General features: G+C 40.5%; 1 protein-coding gene across 1 annotated transcript; it reads left to right on the top strand.

Annotated features, from left to right (window-relative positions):
* The first annotated feature begins 836 nt into the window (after window positions 1–836).
* chs1 (chitin synthase 1) lies at window positions 837–18,631 on the top strand. The gene is made up of 36 exons (XM_052064100.1): window positions 837–944; window positions 2,157–2,229; window positions 2,328–2,425; window positions 4,355–4,490; window positions 4,624–4,809; window positions 4,932–5,133; window positions 5,246–5,406; window positions 5,804–5,879; window positions 6,148–6,266; window positions 6,397–6,574; window positions 6,634–6,730; window positions 6,865–6,961; window positions 7,599–7,720; window positions 8,831–8,926; window positions 9,028–9,192; window positions 9,390–9,537; window positions 9,799–9,861; window positions 9,943–10,115; window positions 10,327–10,385; window positions 11,731–11,931; window positions 12,024–12,192; window positions 12,332–12,447; window positions 12,540–12,719; window positions 12,820–12,924; window positions 13,015–13,132; window positions 13,353–13,434; window positions 13,526–13,755; window positions 14,190–14,305; window positions 14,405–14,486; window positions 14,609–14,762; window positions 15,005–15,109; window positions 15,245–15,355; window positions 16,123–16,260; window positions 16,374–16,453; window positions 16,579–16,645; window positions 18,075–18,631. The coding sequence occupies exons 3-36, from the start codon at window positions 2,379–2,381 to the stop codon at window positions 18,147–18,149; spliced, it is 4,254 nt and encodes a 1,417-aa protein (XP_051920060.1). The 5' UTR covers window positions 837–944; window positions 2,157–2,229; window positions 2,328–2,378; the 3' UTR covers window positions 18,150–18,631.
* Window positions 18,632–18,867: the final 236 nt, after the last annotated feature.

Here is an 18,867-nt window from a genome sequence, read left to right as displayed (position 1 = left end):
TAGTATTTTACTGGATTTGAAATTACTTTTCGACGACCCATTCAAGCTAAAAACTTGCTCTGTCGTTGCTACATGTAATTATTGTAGGACTGCTGTCAAACTGCATGTGTGTGTGTGAGGGGCTGGGGGAGGGGGGGTTCCTCCATCTCGACCATATGGCCAGCTGATTATGCGCTGGCAGCACATCCTAATGAGGGTCCAAACCTGACAGAGACATTCTTTTCAGTACCCAACGACACAGGTGCACAGCAGCATTAATGGGTCCGTCCATGCCTTCATACATTGGATCACATAGGAGTCGGACTGTGCTAAATTGACATTACCTGATAAGAAACACCAAAGTGAAATTTAAATGAACAAATTCAGCAAGCTGCGGTATTACTCCATCACACTTGACTATGACAATTTCTGTTTTACCGCGAGTCACAGCCACAGCTCTGTACTGACACCTAGTGGAAAAAAACAGATACAAGACCTGACCTAGAAGGTCGGCACTGAGTAATGTTTTTCCCTTGGGAGAAATTATTTTTTATACAAAGCCAAAGGATGCAGAGCTTGAATGATACGTGATATTCATTCAAATATATACAATGTTTTATGCGTTATATTTATACAACACCCGGATGCTGCAGCAAACAAGCATTTTGAGATTAATGTGACAGAATAACATTAGGTTTATATAGTGCTATTACGTGACATCGTGGATATAGTTCCCATAGTACAACTGGGTATTTCTGTGACATTTGCTTTATTTTATGGGCACATTGGTAGATAAAGATAAAACCAAACGGTTGAGACACATTCACATTTATGAAAATAGTTTCAGATGGTGTGGAACTTCAAAAGGTGGATCATAACACCTCAACCTACATTTTGCTCCCATTGGAAACAAATTCGGTGGCACAGAGGTTGACAGGTTAGCACGTCCGCCACACAGTACAGAGGTGCAGCTTTTGATTCCGGCTCCGGACTTCCTGTTGGCATGTTCATCATTTACAATATGCAAATGTATGATAACTAAAAACAATCAACCTAACTATAGGTTAACCCAAAAAAAATTAATCGACCGATTAATCAACAAATATGTTCTTAGAGAAACCACTAGTTGCAACCCACCTTCCTCCTTAGTTATCACTGCTACTTCCTGGCCCACTACAATTGCCTCTTCTACTCTTCTCGCGCTCTCATTTTCCTCATTCATCAATTTTTCAGAGCACTCCCACCTACCAACCATCACGTTACAGTCAGTAACTTCCTTGTGATTACATCGCATGCACATTGCACAATATGTAATCCACCTGCGGGCTCCGACCCCCACTGTTGTAGGTCACCCTATGTTCCCACCTCTTCGAGAAGAAAATGTTCACTAGAGCCATTTCCATCATTTTGGCCAAGTACTCCACCATGTATACCACCGCCCCCCACCCCCAAATTCTTTTCATGGATACCAAATTTGTTTGTAACGCTGCATCTAAGCATCACAGCCTTACTGCTTTGCCTCCTTTGCCTTATAGTCAACAAAAAGTCTACTATGAAAAAAGAAAAGTCAAGATCTATCTGGCTTCAGCAGGAACAAAATAAACCAAGAATGTGTTGTTAAGATTTGGAATTACAGGAAGGAGCCAGTGCGTATTTGTGATGTCTGACATAGACAATTACTTGTCATTGTTCATGATCATCTCTGGTTGAGAGCACCAAGCAAGGTGTTGGCTCAGTTAATTAAAAACTCTTAAGAGTCATGGAAAGGGCGTGTGTATGTGCGTGTCCATAAATACGATCCTTGGACCTTTTTATGGACTCGTCCATAAAAACAGGAGAGATTACTGAGATTTTGTTTATTAGTCATGCACAGTCAAGTCGGGCTGGGTGGTTACAGTAGAAGCTTTTACAGCATTCCTCACATGGTTATCTAACAGTATCTGTCAAAGGACACATGCACACGTCGTTGACCGCAGCACTTGCACATGTGAGCTCTGGTGCAAGTTACACAGCTATTTTTTCTTTCTTCAACCGGTGACGGCAAAGGAATGAATAAAAAGTGAAAGACAACTTTTGTCTTCAGAGAAGTCAGATTTAGGGAGGATTCCATTTTTTTGTGGACACAACTTTGCTCCTTCGGGATTTACCTTATCACTTAGTGGTTTGGTTTTTGTTAGTTGACAAGGCACAGGAGTGACTGGAGGTAATTACAGATAGTGACACGACAACGAATAGAAAGCACAACAAAAGGTAAAATGTGTACTTGAATTTGACTAATTGTATTCATGTTGCAATATAAAAACTATTCAAGGTTTTAATAGATCTGGTACCTTTCTCTTTTGTGACAGAATAACGTGATCTTCTTCCTGCCCCGTAAGAGGCAAAACTAGACAAGAAAGATGGAGGAAATAAAAACCCGATTAAAGGTCATGCAGGAACGACACAAGTAAGAAATAATATGGAGTCTAATTTCAATTTGGTGCCACTTTTACTGTGCAGATTGGTACATGGAATCCATCGCCATATATTTTATAAAATGGCGGTCTGCTTCATTAGACAGTTTCCAAATTATTCCAACTTGGTCTTGCAGATATTTTTTCTTAAACATAAGAACAAAATCTTTTTTTTTCCTCAAGGGATTTGATTCTTGTGACCCGCTGGTCTCCGGAAGGCTTTTTGTCACACTGAACAAAATTGGCACTGTTGGGCAAAAATATCTAGAAGTGGAGAGCGCACTACTTCCAGAGAGAAATAACTTGTTTCACGTAGCTTTATTTAATACAATGCAAGATTTTGCAAGAGATCGAATAAAGTATCGGTAATTGACTTATTCCACTTTTTAAATCATATCAATAATTCAAGTGCGGTAGTACAGTGCTGAATAGGATCCTTATTAATTACCGAGCCTAAATCAGAGCTGACTTAATCATGTGCTCGTGTTTAAATGCACATTGAGAAACAAGGAAAATGAGCCTGGGAATAAATGCAATTTGTGCCATAAAAATCCCAATATTAGGCAATAGTGCATTGTAAACTGCATAAAATTCATGGTAAACCCATAATAAAAATGAAGTAAACAAACTTATGTAATTTCCCCCCAAGAATCAATAAAGTATTATCATGTCATAATGTCTAAAAGAATGAGGAAACTGAATAAAAAACATAACGACATAGGTGGGGAAAAATATTTTTTTTTCTTCAAACTAATACAAACAACCAAAAATGAATTTTGAAAATCTTTCACATTAAAGTTGTGCTATTTTAGATTTGTTGAATCCACACAGGGTCAAACGTTTACACATGGGCGCAAATATATACAGTCCATGTACCCCCCCACAAGTGGATTGTCACATGTTTTGCAACAAGGAAGTTTCACCTTAACCATCTTGAGCCATCAATCTGCTTCAAGCATAATCCTTGCCGGCTACTGAAAACTTTTCTTAGTAAAACTGATGGCATATACCGTACAACACAGTATAAACCGTTTAGAGGAACATAAACAAAACAATTGTCAACAGGGGGAGACAGAACAGGAGTATGCACCCCGATATCTTCGATGTGAAAATAAAACATAGGAAGAGGAGAGGGGGGTAAAAAAAGACGACAGACTCCAACCATTCTCCTTAAAGGGGAGCATGGTTTGTGCCTGAGAAAAAAAAAACTCAGCACGTCGCATACATTTAAAGGACAAGGACAACAAATCTCGAAATTTAACATGTAGTGAACGGGGAGGATGGAATGGGGGGGGGGGGGGGGGTCACAACAACCACTTGCAGTTGAGATGCTTGAAAATCTATTGCTTTCTTGCATTTACGTTTCTTTTATACATGTGAGTTGTCACAATAAAGCAAAGGGGTTTCTCCTCCAAGGACGTACGCTGGCTACGATATTCATTCATCTTCCGAGCCGCTTGATCCTCACTAGGGTCGCGGGGTGCTGGAGCCTATCCCAGCTGTCTTAGGGCAGTAGGCGGGGGACACCCTGAATCGGTTGCCAGCCAATCGCAGGGCACACAGAAACGAAGAACCATTCGCACTCACGCCTAGGGACAATTTAGAGCGTCCAATCAGCCTGCCATGCATGTTTTTGGAATGTGGGAGGAAACCGGTGCACCCGGAGAAAACCCAAGCAGAACATGCAAACTCCACGCAGGGAGGCCGGAGCTGGAATCGAACCCGGTACCTCTGCACTGTGAAGCCGACGTGCTAACCACTGGACTACCGGGCTGCCCTGGCTATGATATAATTCCCTTATTCCTTCTTCCCTTATTTTACTACGGGTCATTGTGCAATAATAATCAGCCAGTCGCGGTGATTGCATTATCAATGCTACAATTTAAGAATGGCCTGTGTGTGCATGGGTGTGCGTGACTCAGGGAAAGATGGGATCCATTCCAACTCAACCCAATAGGTGCGGAGAAGGAACAGAAGAGAAGGTGTTTCCAACTGGCCCAGTATCTGGTGGCTGTTATTGTGGGTTTGGCTGTGTTGACCAGTGCCATTGTTGCTAAGGTAGGACTCAAAGATACCACTGAGATTGAAATTACCCTCAATCACCTGCTTTGTTTAAGATCTCTCAGACGCATTGCCATCTATGGAAGAAAAGAAACTATCAGATTGAATTTGTTTTGATCTGACCAATCAGGGCTCTCTTTTGGTGCTGTCAACATTGTCCAGTCCAAAATCCACGCGCAGTCCAAAGGAAAAACAGTTCTACATGCTAATGTTGGTGTTCTGCCTGGTTTGCCCAAACTTCCTGGTGTTCATAAAATCCCTGTGGAGGTGTGCCTTCAAAAGCTTCGTACAGCCCAACCTGAGGACCATGTCATTTGTGGGTGACAATTATTGACCCGATTCAAACTTTATGCGTTGGCACCAAATTGATCGCTGACGTTTTCTGACCAATGAAGTGACTAATGAGCAAAATGGAATGGTGTGCTGCTTCTTTTGCAGATTTGCGCCATAGAATGCCTGGTGTCGCTTGGCACCTCAATCTTGGTACTTGTGGTGATGCCTCGGTTTGACGTTCTGACAAATCTGTTCATCAGTGGAGGTGTCTGTATTGTGCCCGCACTACTTCAGATCGTCTTTCGACTACAGACAGAAACTTGGAAACTTATATTCCCAATCTGCTCCCTCCTTCTAACCTGTGCTGGTAATTGTCATACATATTTTGACACAGAGAACATTTGTTCTCCTGATGTCAATTCTGTGTGAGTGAAGCCAAAAACACGTCGCCTTACATTCATTCATGTTTCCCCAAACAGGATACTGCCTGCTAGGAACCGACTACTATGTCCGCGTATCGTCCTTTGTGGACAGTCAGAGTGCAGACTGCTTTGTCTATGTGGGAGTTGGAATTTTCGCCTCACTTCTTATCTCTTTGTGCTGGTGGGAGAATCCAATGCAAGCTACTAATCGGATTCAGGTAATGTCAAAGTTTCTATTCCGTCACCTGTAACTTGGGTGGAATCATTTCATTCTCATTCTTCTTTTCAGAGTTCCATCTACAATCACCTTCGTTAACTGCTTATCACAGAAACATGAGAGCATTTTATGGACAGGTTTATGTGTGTTGGACCCTTTTTCATCATAGTACTCACAAAAGGGGCATATTTCTGTATGCAATGTACATAGTGTGGGGGGGGTGAAAATGTTTTACAATCAGTACAGAATAAAATGTGTAAGATTGACTGTTTTTTTGTGTTTTCAAATATCCTATGTGCTTGATCGTCAATCTGTACATATGGGGTTCTCGATTAACCCCACTTGAACTACAAAGTGCTGTATACTGAGACTGGGTTTTTTTTTGTACCTCCCTATAGGATACTTTGTCAGAACTGGATGGTTTCAGGGACTTTGTGTTTGTCATCAGCAGTCTTCTGCGGATAATCGTCATTGGTAATTGTCTGCACTCACTGTCTGGAACAACACTCACTCGCAAAAATGCGCAAACAACATTTAACACATCCGGATAAGCCTTCCAACAGCCCTCACCCTTTAGGTTGGACACACCCATGTATTAGATTCCCAATGAGAAATAAATGAGAGGGCTGTTGAAGATACACTGAACTTGTTTGACTACATGTATGTATGTGAGTGAAAATTACGGACGTGTGCATTTTCATTCAGCCTTGTAAATAAGATTATAAATGACTTCCATTCCTAGGAGCTGTATACCTGTTCTACCACGTGCTTCTTGAAGAGTCCGTCATCTGGTCAGACTTCAATTTAAACGGTGACGAATGGGAATTGTTACAAGTTGGATTGGTGCTGTTCTTCTTACAGGTAGGTGGAGGTCAAAAGCAAGCTCACTAAAGCCTATGAAATTATTGTCCACGTTGATTAATCAAATTTTCCTCTTCATTTGGTATTGACATCGCCGGCACTAACAAGCCCCCATTCTCTCTTACCAAAGGCCTTCTGCTCAGCAGCGTGCCACTGGTTTGGGGTGGTGGCCTGCAAGATTCATGCTGTCAGGATGAGTTTCGCCTTGCCCTTATGTTGCACAGGACCTTCAGTGCTTCTACTGGGACTTATACTTTTCATCACCCTAGCAGAAAAATTGGATGGAGCAAAGCATGGGAGCATCACAGGTGAGTTATGTGGAAAACTCGTCGTCTCACAAAAATTATCGTGTGGTTTTCCGTTGCAGAGTTTTGTGAAAGCTTGTCCTTCTTGAGCCACAAGAACACAACCCCTGTGGTCTTACTAGAACTCACAAGGAGCATCTGCCGGACCTCACTTAACAGGTAACCTGTCCTTTAACTGTATATTGCGATGTTTGTCGACTGTACATTAAGTTACATATCTATGTGGGAATTACAGTAAAATATAACATGAAGCATCTGCAATTCATTTAACAAGGTGATCATTTGATTTACAGCTATTACTTGCAATGGCCTTTTTTGATGTTGGCTCTTGAGGGAGTATGCATGTGGTTAGCACTGGTGACATGCACTTACTACGTATGGAAGACAAAGGTACGCACCTACTTTACACCATGGTTACAATAGATTTGGATTTTTCATTCAGGGCGTTTTTATGTCTTTTTGACATTGGATTTTTAAATTCAGTGTTTATCGGTTTGTTAAGCAGGTTAATTTGTTTTTATTTGTGTTTTTTTTTAATGGGGAGAATGCTTGGTTTTAGTTTGAATTTTATTAGGTGTAGTATTGATGGGGTAGGATGGCCGTATATGAAGTATTTGTTGAGTGCGAGATGAAATAAATAAAATCAAAATACATGATCCCAATGTGTGTTATGTAATAAACTACAACTGCCAAACGACTTCAACACAAACTCTGAAACCTCATGTAAGAAATAAATCTAAATCTAAAAGAAAAAAATCTATAATAAATAAACTATACTATAAACTATAATAAAATGCAGTTCCTGTTAGTCCTTTTTTTTAAAAAAAAGCACTTTCCGTTTTAATTTTTTTCATTAATGGTTTATTTAATTTGTTTTTATTATAACTTTGCTGTCCACACACTCTTATTTCATGCAAGAAAGGAACAAATAAATCCCAACTGAAAATAAATAAATAAATACACACACCCACACACATACCGCACATTTAATGACATGGCTAAATTTATGCACTACCTCCTACTGTAGGTGCAGCGCATAGAGAGAACCTCTCAGCTGTTCGTTCGGCGGCTCTACGAATCCGCTTTCATCGACTTGTCTATGTTACTCAACACCAAGATGAAGGTCTCTCGCGCTCGAAACCAAGAAAGGTGAGAAGGTGTTTCATGGAAATACTCACAAACAATGCACTGAGTATTATTAAGCCCAAATGTGAAAACGCAAGGATGAGAGGATTTTTTTTTAACCCGTTAGTTGAGTTGCTAGCAGGATTACCTATAAACGACACAACAAAATATCCATTGACATTTGTAGTGACCGTCCTTCAAATATTTTATTAATTTTACTGTACGAACAAGCACAGTCCATGCAAATATGTCATGTTGCATCTGGAGCCTGTAATAAGTTAACCATATGTTTGGCTCAAGTGTGAAGGTTCTATGCTTTTCCTTCAAAAGTATGAATGAATGTTGTTATGATGCCATAATAGAACGGCATGGGTCCTAAAAAACAAATGTTCATTTTTATACTGATCCACTGCCAATTTCAACTCAAAAAAGGCATTCTGTATAGAAACCATGCCAAACAAATCATGCAAGTGAGAGTTCGCAACAAAATTTGGATGATAAATTTCCGACTGTGATTTTGAATGGTCAAATTCTACATAAAAGGGTGGAGCAGGTTGTGCTCCCGCGTGACAAACTCATGAACACGCTTTATCTACTTAACACCCAACACAGCCATGTGATCCACGTCAGGAGAATCAAAACTATCGAAAATGTAATTGTATATTGCCAAAAATGTGCACGGTTAAAGCAGCTACTCGAGATGGAAGCTGGAAGCTGATGACCTCTGTTGGAGAAATGCCATGTCTCGATAGTCGCGCTGGTCCACGCGCCAACGTGGTTGGCGGCAGCAATGCACCTTAAAGTCGCCATCTGCCATAAAATAAAACTATGCGATAGATTTTCACACTGTTTTCTGAGAACATAAAATAAACTGCTGACCAGGGAAGACTATGAAATCCAAAGCCACCTTATTCCACACTTGGGCCAAATCTCAAACGCCATATTGATTTTTCCAACCTTGGCCATGCTCTTAATTACAGAGTGCTGGTGTACTTTTTTTTTTTTTTGGCTTTCAACAGCTACATTAGTCGAATGAAAAATAAATACTTATACAGATTTTGTCACACAATTGTGATATACGTGTAATAATGATTTGATCTGAAACACTGAGCAGCTCTCCTGTCTTTGCTACAGCCAAGACGACATCCAGAACTGCGTGATCTATCTCTGTGCCACCATGTGGCATGAAACCTACGATGAAATGCTGAAGATTCTGACCTCCATGTTCAGGTTTGAATCGCGGCCACATGTGACCCGACCGAGCAGTGAAATAATCAATGTTCAGTCATCTGCAGCGGTAGCGATTTGTTCTTATTTGTTTTTGCGTTCAGGTTGGACCGTTACCGAGGTGATCCAAAAGAGGAACATAAGGACTGCTTTGATTTCGAGTGTCACATTTACGTGGATGACGGGTTTATGACTGAAAAGGACACGGGCAAGAGGCTGGTGAATTCATACGTTAACGATTTGACTCAAGTCGTCATCGAGGTTTACAGGTGAGATCTCTCCTTCAATGTAAGAATTTGGGATTGGCACCATAATTGATTTGTCAATTAAACTATTTGTCTGTGTGGAATTCATTGATTGACTATTGATGAATAATTGTTCATTTTCCCCCATAGTAGAACAACACCTGTGAAACGCTCACCCCCGTTAAACATATCTCTCATTAAAACAATGACTTTTCATCCAGGGTTTTTACCAACAAAGAGCCTGATGACGTATCCATCGTGGAAACTCCATATGGTGGTAGACTTGTCTTTGTTATGCCAGAAGGCAACATGCTCTACATTCATCTTAAAGACAAAAGTCTCATCAGGAACAAGAAAAGATGGTCACAGGTATGTACTTGGACCATTTGGGTCTATCACTCCATTTAAAATCAGAGGTGGGCGGTGTTTGTTTGGGACAGAACGGGAAGAAAATAGCCAGCAGGCAATTAAGGCACATAAAGCGTCTCGTTCAACTAAGCAGGTGACCTTTACATAAAATGTTCAGCTACACAGGACACCGTTTTTACTTGGACATGTGGTTTAAAAAAAAAAAAAAAAAAATCACAGTTTCGAAAATGACATTGTGTAACAAACATTTTTATCTTTTAGATTATGTACATGTATTATCTACTTGGCTGGAAGGGCTACCTTTCCAAAAACCCTCAGACCAAAGTAAGGCTCTTCTACTCACCTAAATTTATACAAGAGAGTGATATACAGACTCCCTAAACTAAATTCTGTTGGTTTTTGCAGCGTCAATTCGTATGCAGAGAATCTCTCATCTCGATGGATAGTGAGATATTCATCATGCCCCAGTATGACAATGACAACAAAAGAAGATTAATCTCAGATGACAACGTCTACATCCTGGCTCTGGACGGGGACACCGACTTCCAGCCTAAAGCTGTAATTCTGCTTGTGGACAGGTCAGAATTAGACAAACTTATTCTATCGCGGCCTTGCCGAACACACTCGTATTACCCGCACAAACTGAATGACACAGCAGGTAAATCATATCATTCAAATAACTTTGTGTTCAACACTCTGGCCGTCATGGATTTTATTTACCGGTAACAGGACAAAATTTTAAGGGTACTTAACATTCCGATTGATGACAATTGACATTTTGATTGACAGGCTGAGGATGTATGACAATGTTGGCGCAGCCTGTGGACGAATCCATCCTACCGGCATGGGTAAGCAAAAATGTCTTGATATGCGATCCATGTTTGTTTCATAAACTGTCTTAAAGTCAGTGGTGACAGGCCAAAAGCGAATGCTATGCTAGGTCATTACACTCCACCTATTACTCGTCACATTACCTTGACAGACAACGAATAAAAATGCAGTTACAAAATGACAAGAGTCTGAAATATGCGCAGCTTATATCTTATTTTTAAATGAGCAAGATAAATACAGAGTTCATGACTGATAAGTTGTTTCGTTCATCTGTATCATCCGATTTGTGATGCGTTTCCGTCTCGAGGCGCAAAAATAGCCAGAGTCTTGTTAAATGTTGGACATTTGCACTTGCTCCTTTTCAGTACAAGAAATAGGATCATGTCATGACAGACATTGGAGAACACTCTTCTTGCAATTTAACTTCACAACTTTCCACAACAGTTTGGATTCAAACTAAACTACGTAGCCTGAATAACATAACTGCTCTGGAAAATGCGGCATCCAGGGAAGATCAATTTTTGGGGGTGTAGGTATAGCCTAGCATTGGCTGGCAACTAGTTCAGGGTATACCCTACCTACTGCCTGATGACAGCTGGGATAGGCTCCAGCACGCTCCGCGGTCCTTGTGAGGATAAGCGGATCGGAAAATGGATGGATGGATGGAAGATATAGCTAGCTCGGTAACTGCACTCTGTCGTGGTAGAAATTGTCATTTTAACTTAACTCACAATTGCATCCGATTCTCACTGATGGGAACAAAGGTATCCAATTCTTATATACCGGTATTTGGGCGGGAGGACTCATGCGGGACCCGTGTACATCACCGGTTTCTATTTTTACCACAAATTACCAAATGAAAAAAAACTCCACCCATGTGCACAATTAGATTGCACTGTGCGCTCGACTTGCGCTGGGCAGTGCACACTGCACTTCTTGTTTGTGCTCTTATTTGGAAAACGATTCACACCATTACTTAGTAACCTCACGCTAACTTTAAAAGTATAATAATACTTAGTATTTGTAATCAGGGGTAACTTTCCCATGATGCAAATTATAACAAAGGTAGTGCAGTCGCTGCCGTTTATAATGTAATTGCCTGCCTGAAGCGTAGTTGGTACATTTCTAAGAAAAGGTGATAGTTGGACTCAGGTGTCGTGGAGGCATTGTATTTGCCGATTTCAAAATGGATCCATGCGCTAAAAGAAACTAAAAGGCGAGCTGTAGTACTGGCCCGTGTAGTGTATATTGCAGACCAGCCCAGCGGGAATTCAGATGAATTGCTGTCATTAGTTCATGATCAACATGAGGACATGGCAAGAAATGATATAAGTTTGTAAATTGAGTCCCTGCAACGTTCAGGTCCCATGGTGTGGTACCAGAAGTTTGAGTATGCAGTGGGTCACTGGCTGCAGAAGACAGCAGAACACGTGTTTGGATCAGTGCTGTGCAGTCCAGGATGTTTCAGTCTGTTTCGAGCATCGGCCTTAATGGATGACAACGTGCTGAAGAGATACACGACGACTGCCACTCGAGCTGCGGAATACGTACAATATGACCAAGGTCAAGACTTTTCCATCACTCTTTCCTTGATGGAAGAATATTGCAAACAGCTGAGTTTTTTCATTTATTTTTGGTCTCTTTAAATATTCCAGGGGAGGATCGTTGGTTGTGTACTTTGCTACTGCAGCAAGGGTGGCGTGTGGAATACAATGCTGCATCCGATGCCTACACCAACTCACCACAAGAGTTTAAAGAGTTTTATAACCAGAGGAGACGGTGGGGACCATCCACACTGGCTAACACGTTGGACCTCCTGCACAGGTTATTAAGCGATGAAATTATTTTTAAAACACTGAAATCAAACGTCACCCTGTGAGACTTTCCCATTACTGTAGTTCGCAGAATGATGTCATGCAACGCAGTCAGATAAATATGAAGTCTTTTGGTTTGATGTTTACAGTGGCGCAGAGACAGTGAAGCGAAACTCCTCCATATCCAAACTGTATATTTTCTACCAGATGTTCACGGTTGGTTCCTCTATTCTTGGACCAGCCTCTGTGACGCTTATGGTGGCAGGTAGGTTGAACTCATCCACGTGGCTTTTTTTTTCAACCGGCAATTTGCATAAAACTTAACTATTACGTATTCCGTGATGTCGTTTCCTGTAGGTGCTTTCCAGTTTGTCTTTAAAATTGCCGGCACACTATCCATCATCATCGCAAGCATCCCTCCTGTGTTCTACCTCATCATTTGTTTCATCGCCAAACCAAACAACCAGATAACAATCGCTGGCATTATGAGCGTCCTGTATGCCTTCCTCATGACGGCTTCCTTGTTTTCCATCATCGGTGAGCATATACGTGGATCTTTGCGACTTTACGTTGACGTTTGCAACTCTTCTTGTGATTCTCTCGAGATGCATTTTGTGACGCTCCAATGTGCCCTCAGGCGATATAGTGATTCAGGGTACGATCCTGACCCCGACTGGTGTGTTCCTGGTTTCTATGACAATCATGTACTCGGTGACTGCTATCCTCCACCCCGAGGAGTGTGGTATGCCAAGATTACATTGTCCCCAGGGTTCGCGCATTCCTGTTTAATGGTGTCACGGCGTGCATTGTGATGGTATTTTTTCTCCTACAGCAATGATCATCTATGGCCTGATGTATTTCATCTGCATTCCCAGTGGTTACCTTCTACTTACCATCTACTCATTGGTTAACATGCACATTGTAACCTGGGGCACAAGAGAATCCAATAAGTAATGCACCCATTATCAACATTAGCAGATTCATTACTTATTGCATGACTGAGCCGTAGACTTTTTTTTTACAATTAAGAAATAGTTATTTGTTAAACACATGTTCTAAAATGGTTTAAATTAAAATACTTGGTGTACTGAGAGCATGAAGTTGTTCGCTATTGGCAGTCAACAACATGATCATTCCGTTGGTCTTTTTATTTTATGTTTAATCTGTTAGGGGAGGAACAGAGATAAAGAAGAATCACAACGTGCTTTGTGACCGAAACTGCAGACTCTGCTGCTGGGACATGAAGTTGCAGGTGACATGAACCTCTACCGACATGCTGTACACCGTTTGAATGTGTGCTTCTGGATGAGTGAATTGATCGCACCTCCGGTTTGAATCAACAGATAACTCAGGAAACGGAGAACCTGATGATTCAACAAATCAAAGGACAGGCCGCTCAGCAATCCCCTCCCCTTCCAATCACAGCCCAGGAAACGAATCAACACGCCGCTTCAAATGTGGCGCCACAAGATACTCCTGACACCACCAAAATAGCACAGCAAGGAGGACAGAAACCACCGACCGATCGAGAGAGGATAGAGATGAAACGTTTTGACAACATTTCCAGAAACACGTAACTTTTTTTTTCTTTTTAATTCACCTTTGTTAATACAGTGACCCTGAAGAATGGAACCCAACACAATTCATGCTCAAATGTGTGTGATTCATCCCATATAATTAGTTATTTTCAGGGGAAGAAATTGTGATTCATGAAACTATTGAAGTTTAAGAGGTTTTTATTGCCATGCAAGTGTTAAGAGACGGTAAAAGTCACCGTCACAGTAAAAATGTGTTCAGAGTCCATAACTTGGGTTATCACTAATCCCCTTTGGAAAGGGTTCCCATTTACACAAATGGAGCCAAACAAAATGGCCATAGATAGATATTAGCTAAGCCAAATGAGCTCTAACAGTCAATTATATTTGTTCTGTTGTTAGTATGAAAATAAATGCACTTAAGGTTACAACTTCCAAAGAGTCACCCATGTACACATGTCTGTTCATGTAGTGATGATAGCGTGAAAAAAGTGAGCCTATCATCAAGTGCATCTGAAGATGATGATGACGAAGAGGATGATGACGATTACGGCAATAACCAGGACAACGAAGACATTCCCATTAGCGGTGAGATGCCCGAGAAACCGAGACAAAAACGGTACATGTTGGCATGGTAAGGATAAAAATAAAATCAAGAACTGTGTTTTTGTGAATGGGTCTTTTTAGAATGGGTGAGTCCAGTGAAAGAAGAGTTCTTAAAGAAGTTGACTTTTGCCAATTTAAAGAGGAACTTGAAAGAACAAATACGGTATGGAATAGGATTACAAAAAAAAAAAAAGAATCTGAAATTCTTGGTCACATCATGCCATTCATGTGTTGTAAAGACTGTGAATCTCCAGACAAATGTTCTTGTTCTTTTTTTGAAACCAGGTACTCTCTCCGCAAAAAGAATCAAGAGGACGTGTGTGAGGAGTTGATATTAATGTTAACAGACACACTCAGTGGACAACTATACGGAGTTGGACCTGAAGATGTTCTGACAGAAGGCCAACTGGAGGAACTACAACAGGAATTGACGGAACAGGTAAAAATAATGACAGAGCAACAACATTCATGGCTAATTTGCCTTTAAATTTGTGTAAAATTAACATATAAAGATCCAAATATTAATGGATAACAAATCTGATATTGATTGTTGTAATACATATTAATTTGTTGGTTTGGTTTGTTAAAAAAATACATGTAAGGAGCATTTACAATAATCTCTTAACACGGAAGGAAATATAATCCAGTGGATTCATTCTGTGTGTGTGTGCGCTCGCGTAGGCTCGGCGCACCTTGAAGACCAGTCGCATGGGAAGATTAGAGAAAAAGGTCAAGAGAGCCATCGAGAAAACTCTGACTGCCCCTCAGGTGCAGAAACTAGACGAGGTAAGATACTCATTCAGCCATTAGGTCTGGGAGAGGAAGCTGCTGACAGCTAGCACAGTAGAGATCCCCCCCCCCCCCCAAAAAATGAATGATGAGCAAGTTAAGCACATATCTGCTGGATGTGTGTGGGTTTAGGATGAGAATGACTTCTGGAACAAGCTGATCGAGCGCTACTTGAAGCCCATTGTTGACACTAAAGCACATCTAGAGGAGGTCACCAGAGAGCTGAAGTCGCTGCGCAACAAGGTCAGTAAACTTCTCTGCACGGTTTTGATTTTTAATTGTCTACCGGTAATTCTATGTGGTACTTCAAAATTTTCGAGATACGAGCGTTTTTCGAGATACGAACATTGCTGGGATGATTATTTTGTCTTACGTCGCGAGCAAAAAATTTCAGTTACAAGTGCTAAATGGTAGCAGGGAATGTCGCAAGTAGCACATAAAGAATTCTTCCCAAAAAAAAGAGGCTAAAAAACTGCCTCTAGCTATTCATTGCCATTCTCAATTGAAAGTTAAATACAATACATGCTGATTTATATAGCGTATAAAACACAATGTGTAGGTAAACCATAGCTGCTAACCCTAACCCTAACCCTAACCCTAACCCTAACCCCAACCCTAACCCCGCTAAAACATGATGCGAAACAAATCAAACTCGCATCGCTGTTGCAGTAGTAAGCGCTTAAGCTATGGATATTAGAATACAAATGCTCCAGTAACACATGTAGGCAAAAAATGTAACAATATGCAAATTAGGGGTCAACTTCTTTCTTTTCCAGAACATTAAATTATTGGCCTGTACAATTGCTAAAGGTTTTAAAAGACTATGATGGATTATTTATAGATAGATTTTGTTTTTGTTGTTAACTGATTAAGGTTCCACTGGATTTCTGTTTCAATTAATTCCCGACGGCTGCTTTTCAAAGAACTTGACTTCAAGTCAATAATTTGGCAAAATAAGGATGCCAAAAGCCACAGACAAATACTTGTGTTTTTTCCACAACAATCCATAGGCAGTATTCCTCTATTTTATCGTCAATGTGCTGTGGGTGGTTGCCACCTTTTTCCTGCAAGCCATTGGAAATGACGTCATCAGCATCAAGATCCCTAAATACTATGGAAACGGAACATCATCTGGAGAGGTCCTCAAGGTTGGTGCACACACGACTGAAACGATGACAAAAACTTGAACCACCTCGAACAATGTGTGATGCCATTGTGAATTGTTCCATATCGTGTATAACATTTTTTTATGTTGTAACAGGTGGAGCCTCTCAGCTTGATGTTTCTGTTGTCTTTTGCGATCCTTCTCCTTGTCCAGTTCATCGCCATGTTGTATCACAGGTACACACAAACACACGCGGTGCCTCCACAGCACCACAAATGTTGCATTACTTACATCTTTTTTTAAGGGCCTTAGGTTAAGTGGTATGCAAGCACTGATCTACCGGAGTTTCATTTGATTACAGGGTCTACACTTTGATCCACGTGGTGTCATACCGCAGCACAGAGAAGGACTACAAACTGAAAGATGATGTAAGTGACACACAATAAAATCCACTAACTGTCATGTCATGTAATTAGATCCTCATCAAATAGTAAAATCTTCAACGCACAAGTCATCTCCGGTGACCGAGAAGTATAAACAAAAATTACAAAACATTTGCAATTGTTTTAATTGTATTCATTCTCAGTCACTTCAGTAATGAACTACACACTCCCACCAAAGTAAAACAAAACAAAAAAATAAAATCAATATAACCAATGCACAACTTGTTTGAATACACTTAACATCAGTGGCGTGCAGAAGGTGCGACCAGCCCCGAGCACCTACCCGAGCAGGCGCAACCATAGCACAGCAAACCCAATTGTTTATTTATGGGCATGTGAAAGCAAATTGGGATTGAGAGCATCCACTTTGGGGGATCCAGGGTTTCAAATTAGGCTTTTGAAATCAGGGTTGGGTAACCGCCATCCTCAGCACCCCCACCCACCTGCTCTTCGTTGCAGAGGTATGTTGAAGTGCAGAAATTTAGGGACATTTTCGTCCGGAATATATCTTTAAAATATCAAGTTACACAAACTACAGGACAAATAGAACTGTACAGTACTTGACATACAGGAAAAACAAATTAATTTCTCAGGTGAATGTTTGCCAATGGCAAAAATGTTATACTGTACATTTCATTAAAACGTAATCACTCGGAGCAAAGCAATAACATCTCGTCATTCAGAAGCAAAGACGTAATTTGATTTACTTACCATCATTTGACGTATTCCGCCCGTAGAAATCCTGCGAAATGCTGCAAAGATGAGCAATGTGACAAGTCCGTTTTTGGAGTTGTTGCAATTGCTCATATTGCTAATAATCCATTGGGTACGTAACGACAATGACTTCGATACGCTCACCTCAAAGTTTATTGTTCTCACTGTTTTACTAGTCTAGTCTAGAGTTAACAGTCCCAGTTTGTTTTTTGCACATCGCTAACTAATGCACATTTCAAACATCAATTAGACAGGCCAACTTCACCTGTTTGGCAATGACGTCATGACTTTTTTTAGCCAATAATCTAGGACCCGTTTGAGTCAGGCGGTTGGGTTACCTGGTTTAGCTAGCAGTTAGATCGATTCTGAGAAAATTGACGAGGGCGCGCACGTCTGTTGCATGTAGATTTTTATTCTTATTATCAACCAATACATACAGTATATATCTATGTGTGTGTGTGTGCGTAAGAACTTAAAGATCAAGTCTATTTGAGTAGGGTTTTCTTCGGATGGGTCCAAATCTTTTCAATGCCGTTGGTACTTTCTTGGACACAGCCAACCTTCAACACGCTAGAAAGATTAAAACTACAATCTCAATCAGAGATGGGCAAAACAACATAAAGCCAGCTCATTATCTTTTATTTACTCTATCAAAAGTCCCGTGATAGTATACTTAAAATTTGTTGCATTCATTCTCCAGGAGGATGACGACGATGGCTTGATCTTAGAGAACCATAACACCAGTGGACTCAGCATCACAAGCGATGACTTGTAGCTGCTGGATGCCTTTTGTGATTGTATTTGTGCCTCATTGCTGTCCTTCTCCATCATTTGCTTTTTCTGAAGCTAAACTCAAAGGTGTCATAAAGCATTCCGAGAGTTTTATCTTTTGTCAACTTACCCTGAGTCACATTCACGATTGTCAAAGGAATATAGAAAAATCAGTAACAAAATTTCCTATGAATTGAATGTCAGTTTCACTCTATTAGGATTGAACTGAGGGTAAATGTTTGCCTTTCTGTGGGACTTGGTATGGTCATGTGTTACAATCTGGAAACTGAACAGCCCAATCCCTGAAAATGGATTTAAATTGCTACTTTTGCACATTATTGGGGGAAATATTTATGACTTTGTAGCGTTTGACATACTGTTGGATTGATGTTTTTTTTAATCAGGTTAAGATCATGAATAAATGGTTTGATGAAAATTACCGGTAATATTTTTTATAGTACTGCAATAAAATTTTCGAAAACACAATTTTCAGTTTCAGGCCCATGACTTAAGATTTGTTCTTGGTTTTACTGTTTGGTGCTTTCTACCGCCTTTAATTACCGTAATTGCTCCATGTACAGCAATTTGTATGCAGCGATGGCTGTTTGAAAGTGCTCTATAACTACTGTTGACGTGACAATTGTACAGTTTGTTAATGACGTTGCCATCAACGTTATTTTTTTAAGTACAACTATATAGGGAGACAATGCAACATTGCAAAT

Source organism: Hippocampus zosterae, chromosome 4 (genome assembly GCF_025434085.1).
Source record: "Hippocampus zosterae strain Florida chromosome 4, ASM2543408v3, whole genome shotgun sequence".
Lineage (NCBI taxonomy): Eukaryota > Metazoa > Chordata > Actinopteri > Syngnathiformes > Syngnathidae > Hippocampus > Hippocampus zosterae.
The sequence above is the reverse complement of the archived record's forward strand: the minus strand, read 5'-3'. Positions and strand labels throughout refer to the sequence as shown.

Coding starts and splice junctions, on each gene's coding strand:
- chs1 (XM_052064100.1), top strand. CDS start 2,379: ATGGAGGAAATAAAAACCCGATTAAAGGTCATGCAGGAACGACACAA. Junction 6,731..6,864: donor TGCCGGACCTCACTTAACAG/GTAACCTGTCCT, acceptor TTTGATTTACAG/CTATTACTTGCAATGGCCTT. Junction 6,962..7,598: donor ACTACGTATGGAAGACAAAG/GTACGCACCTAC, acceptor CTCCTACTGTAG/GTGCAGCGCATAGAGAGAAC.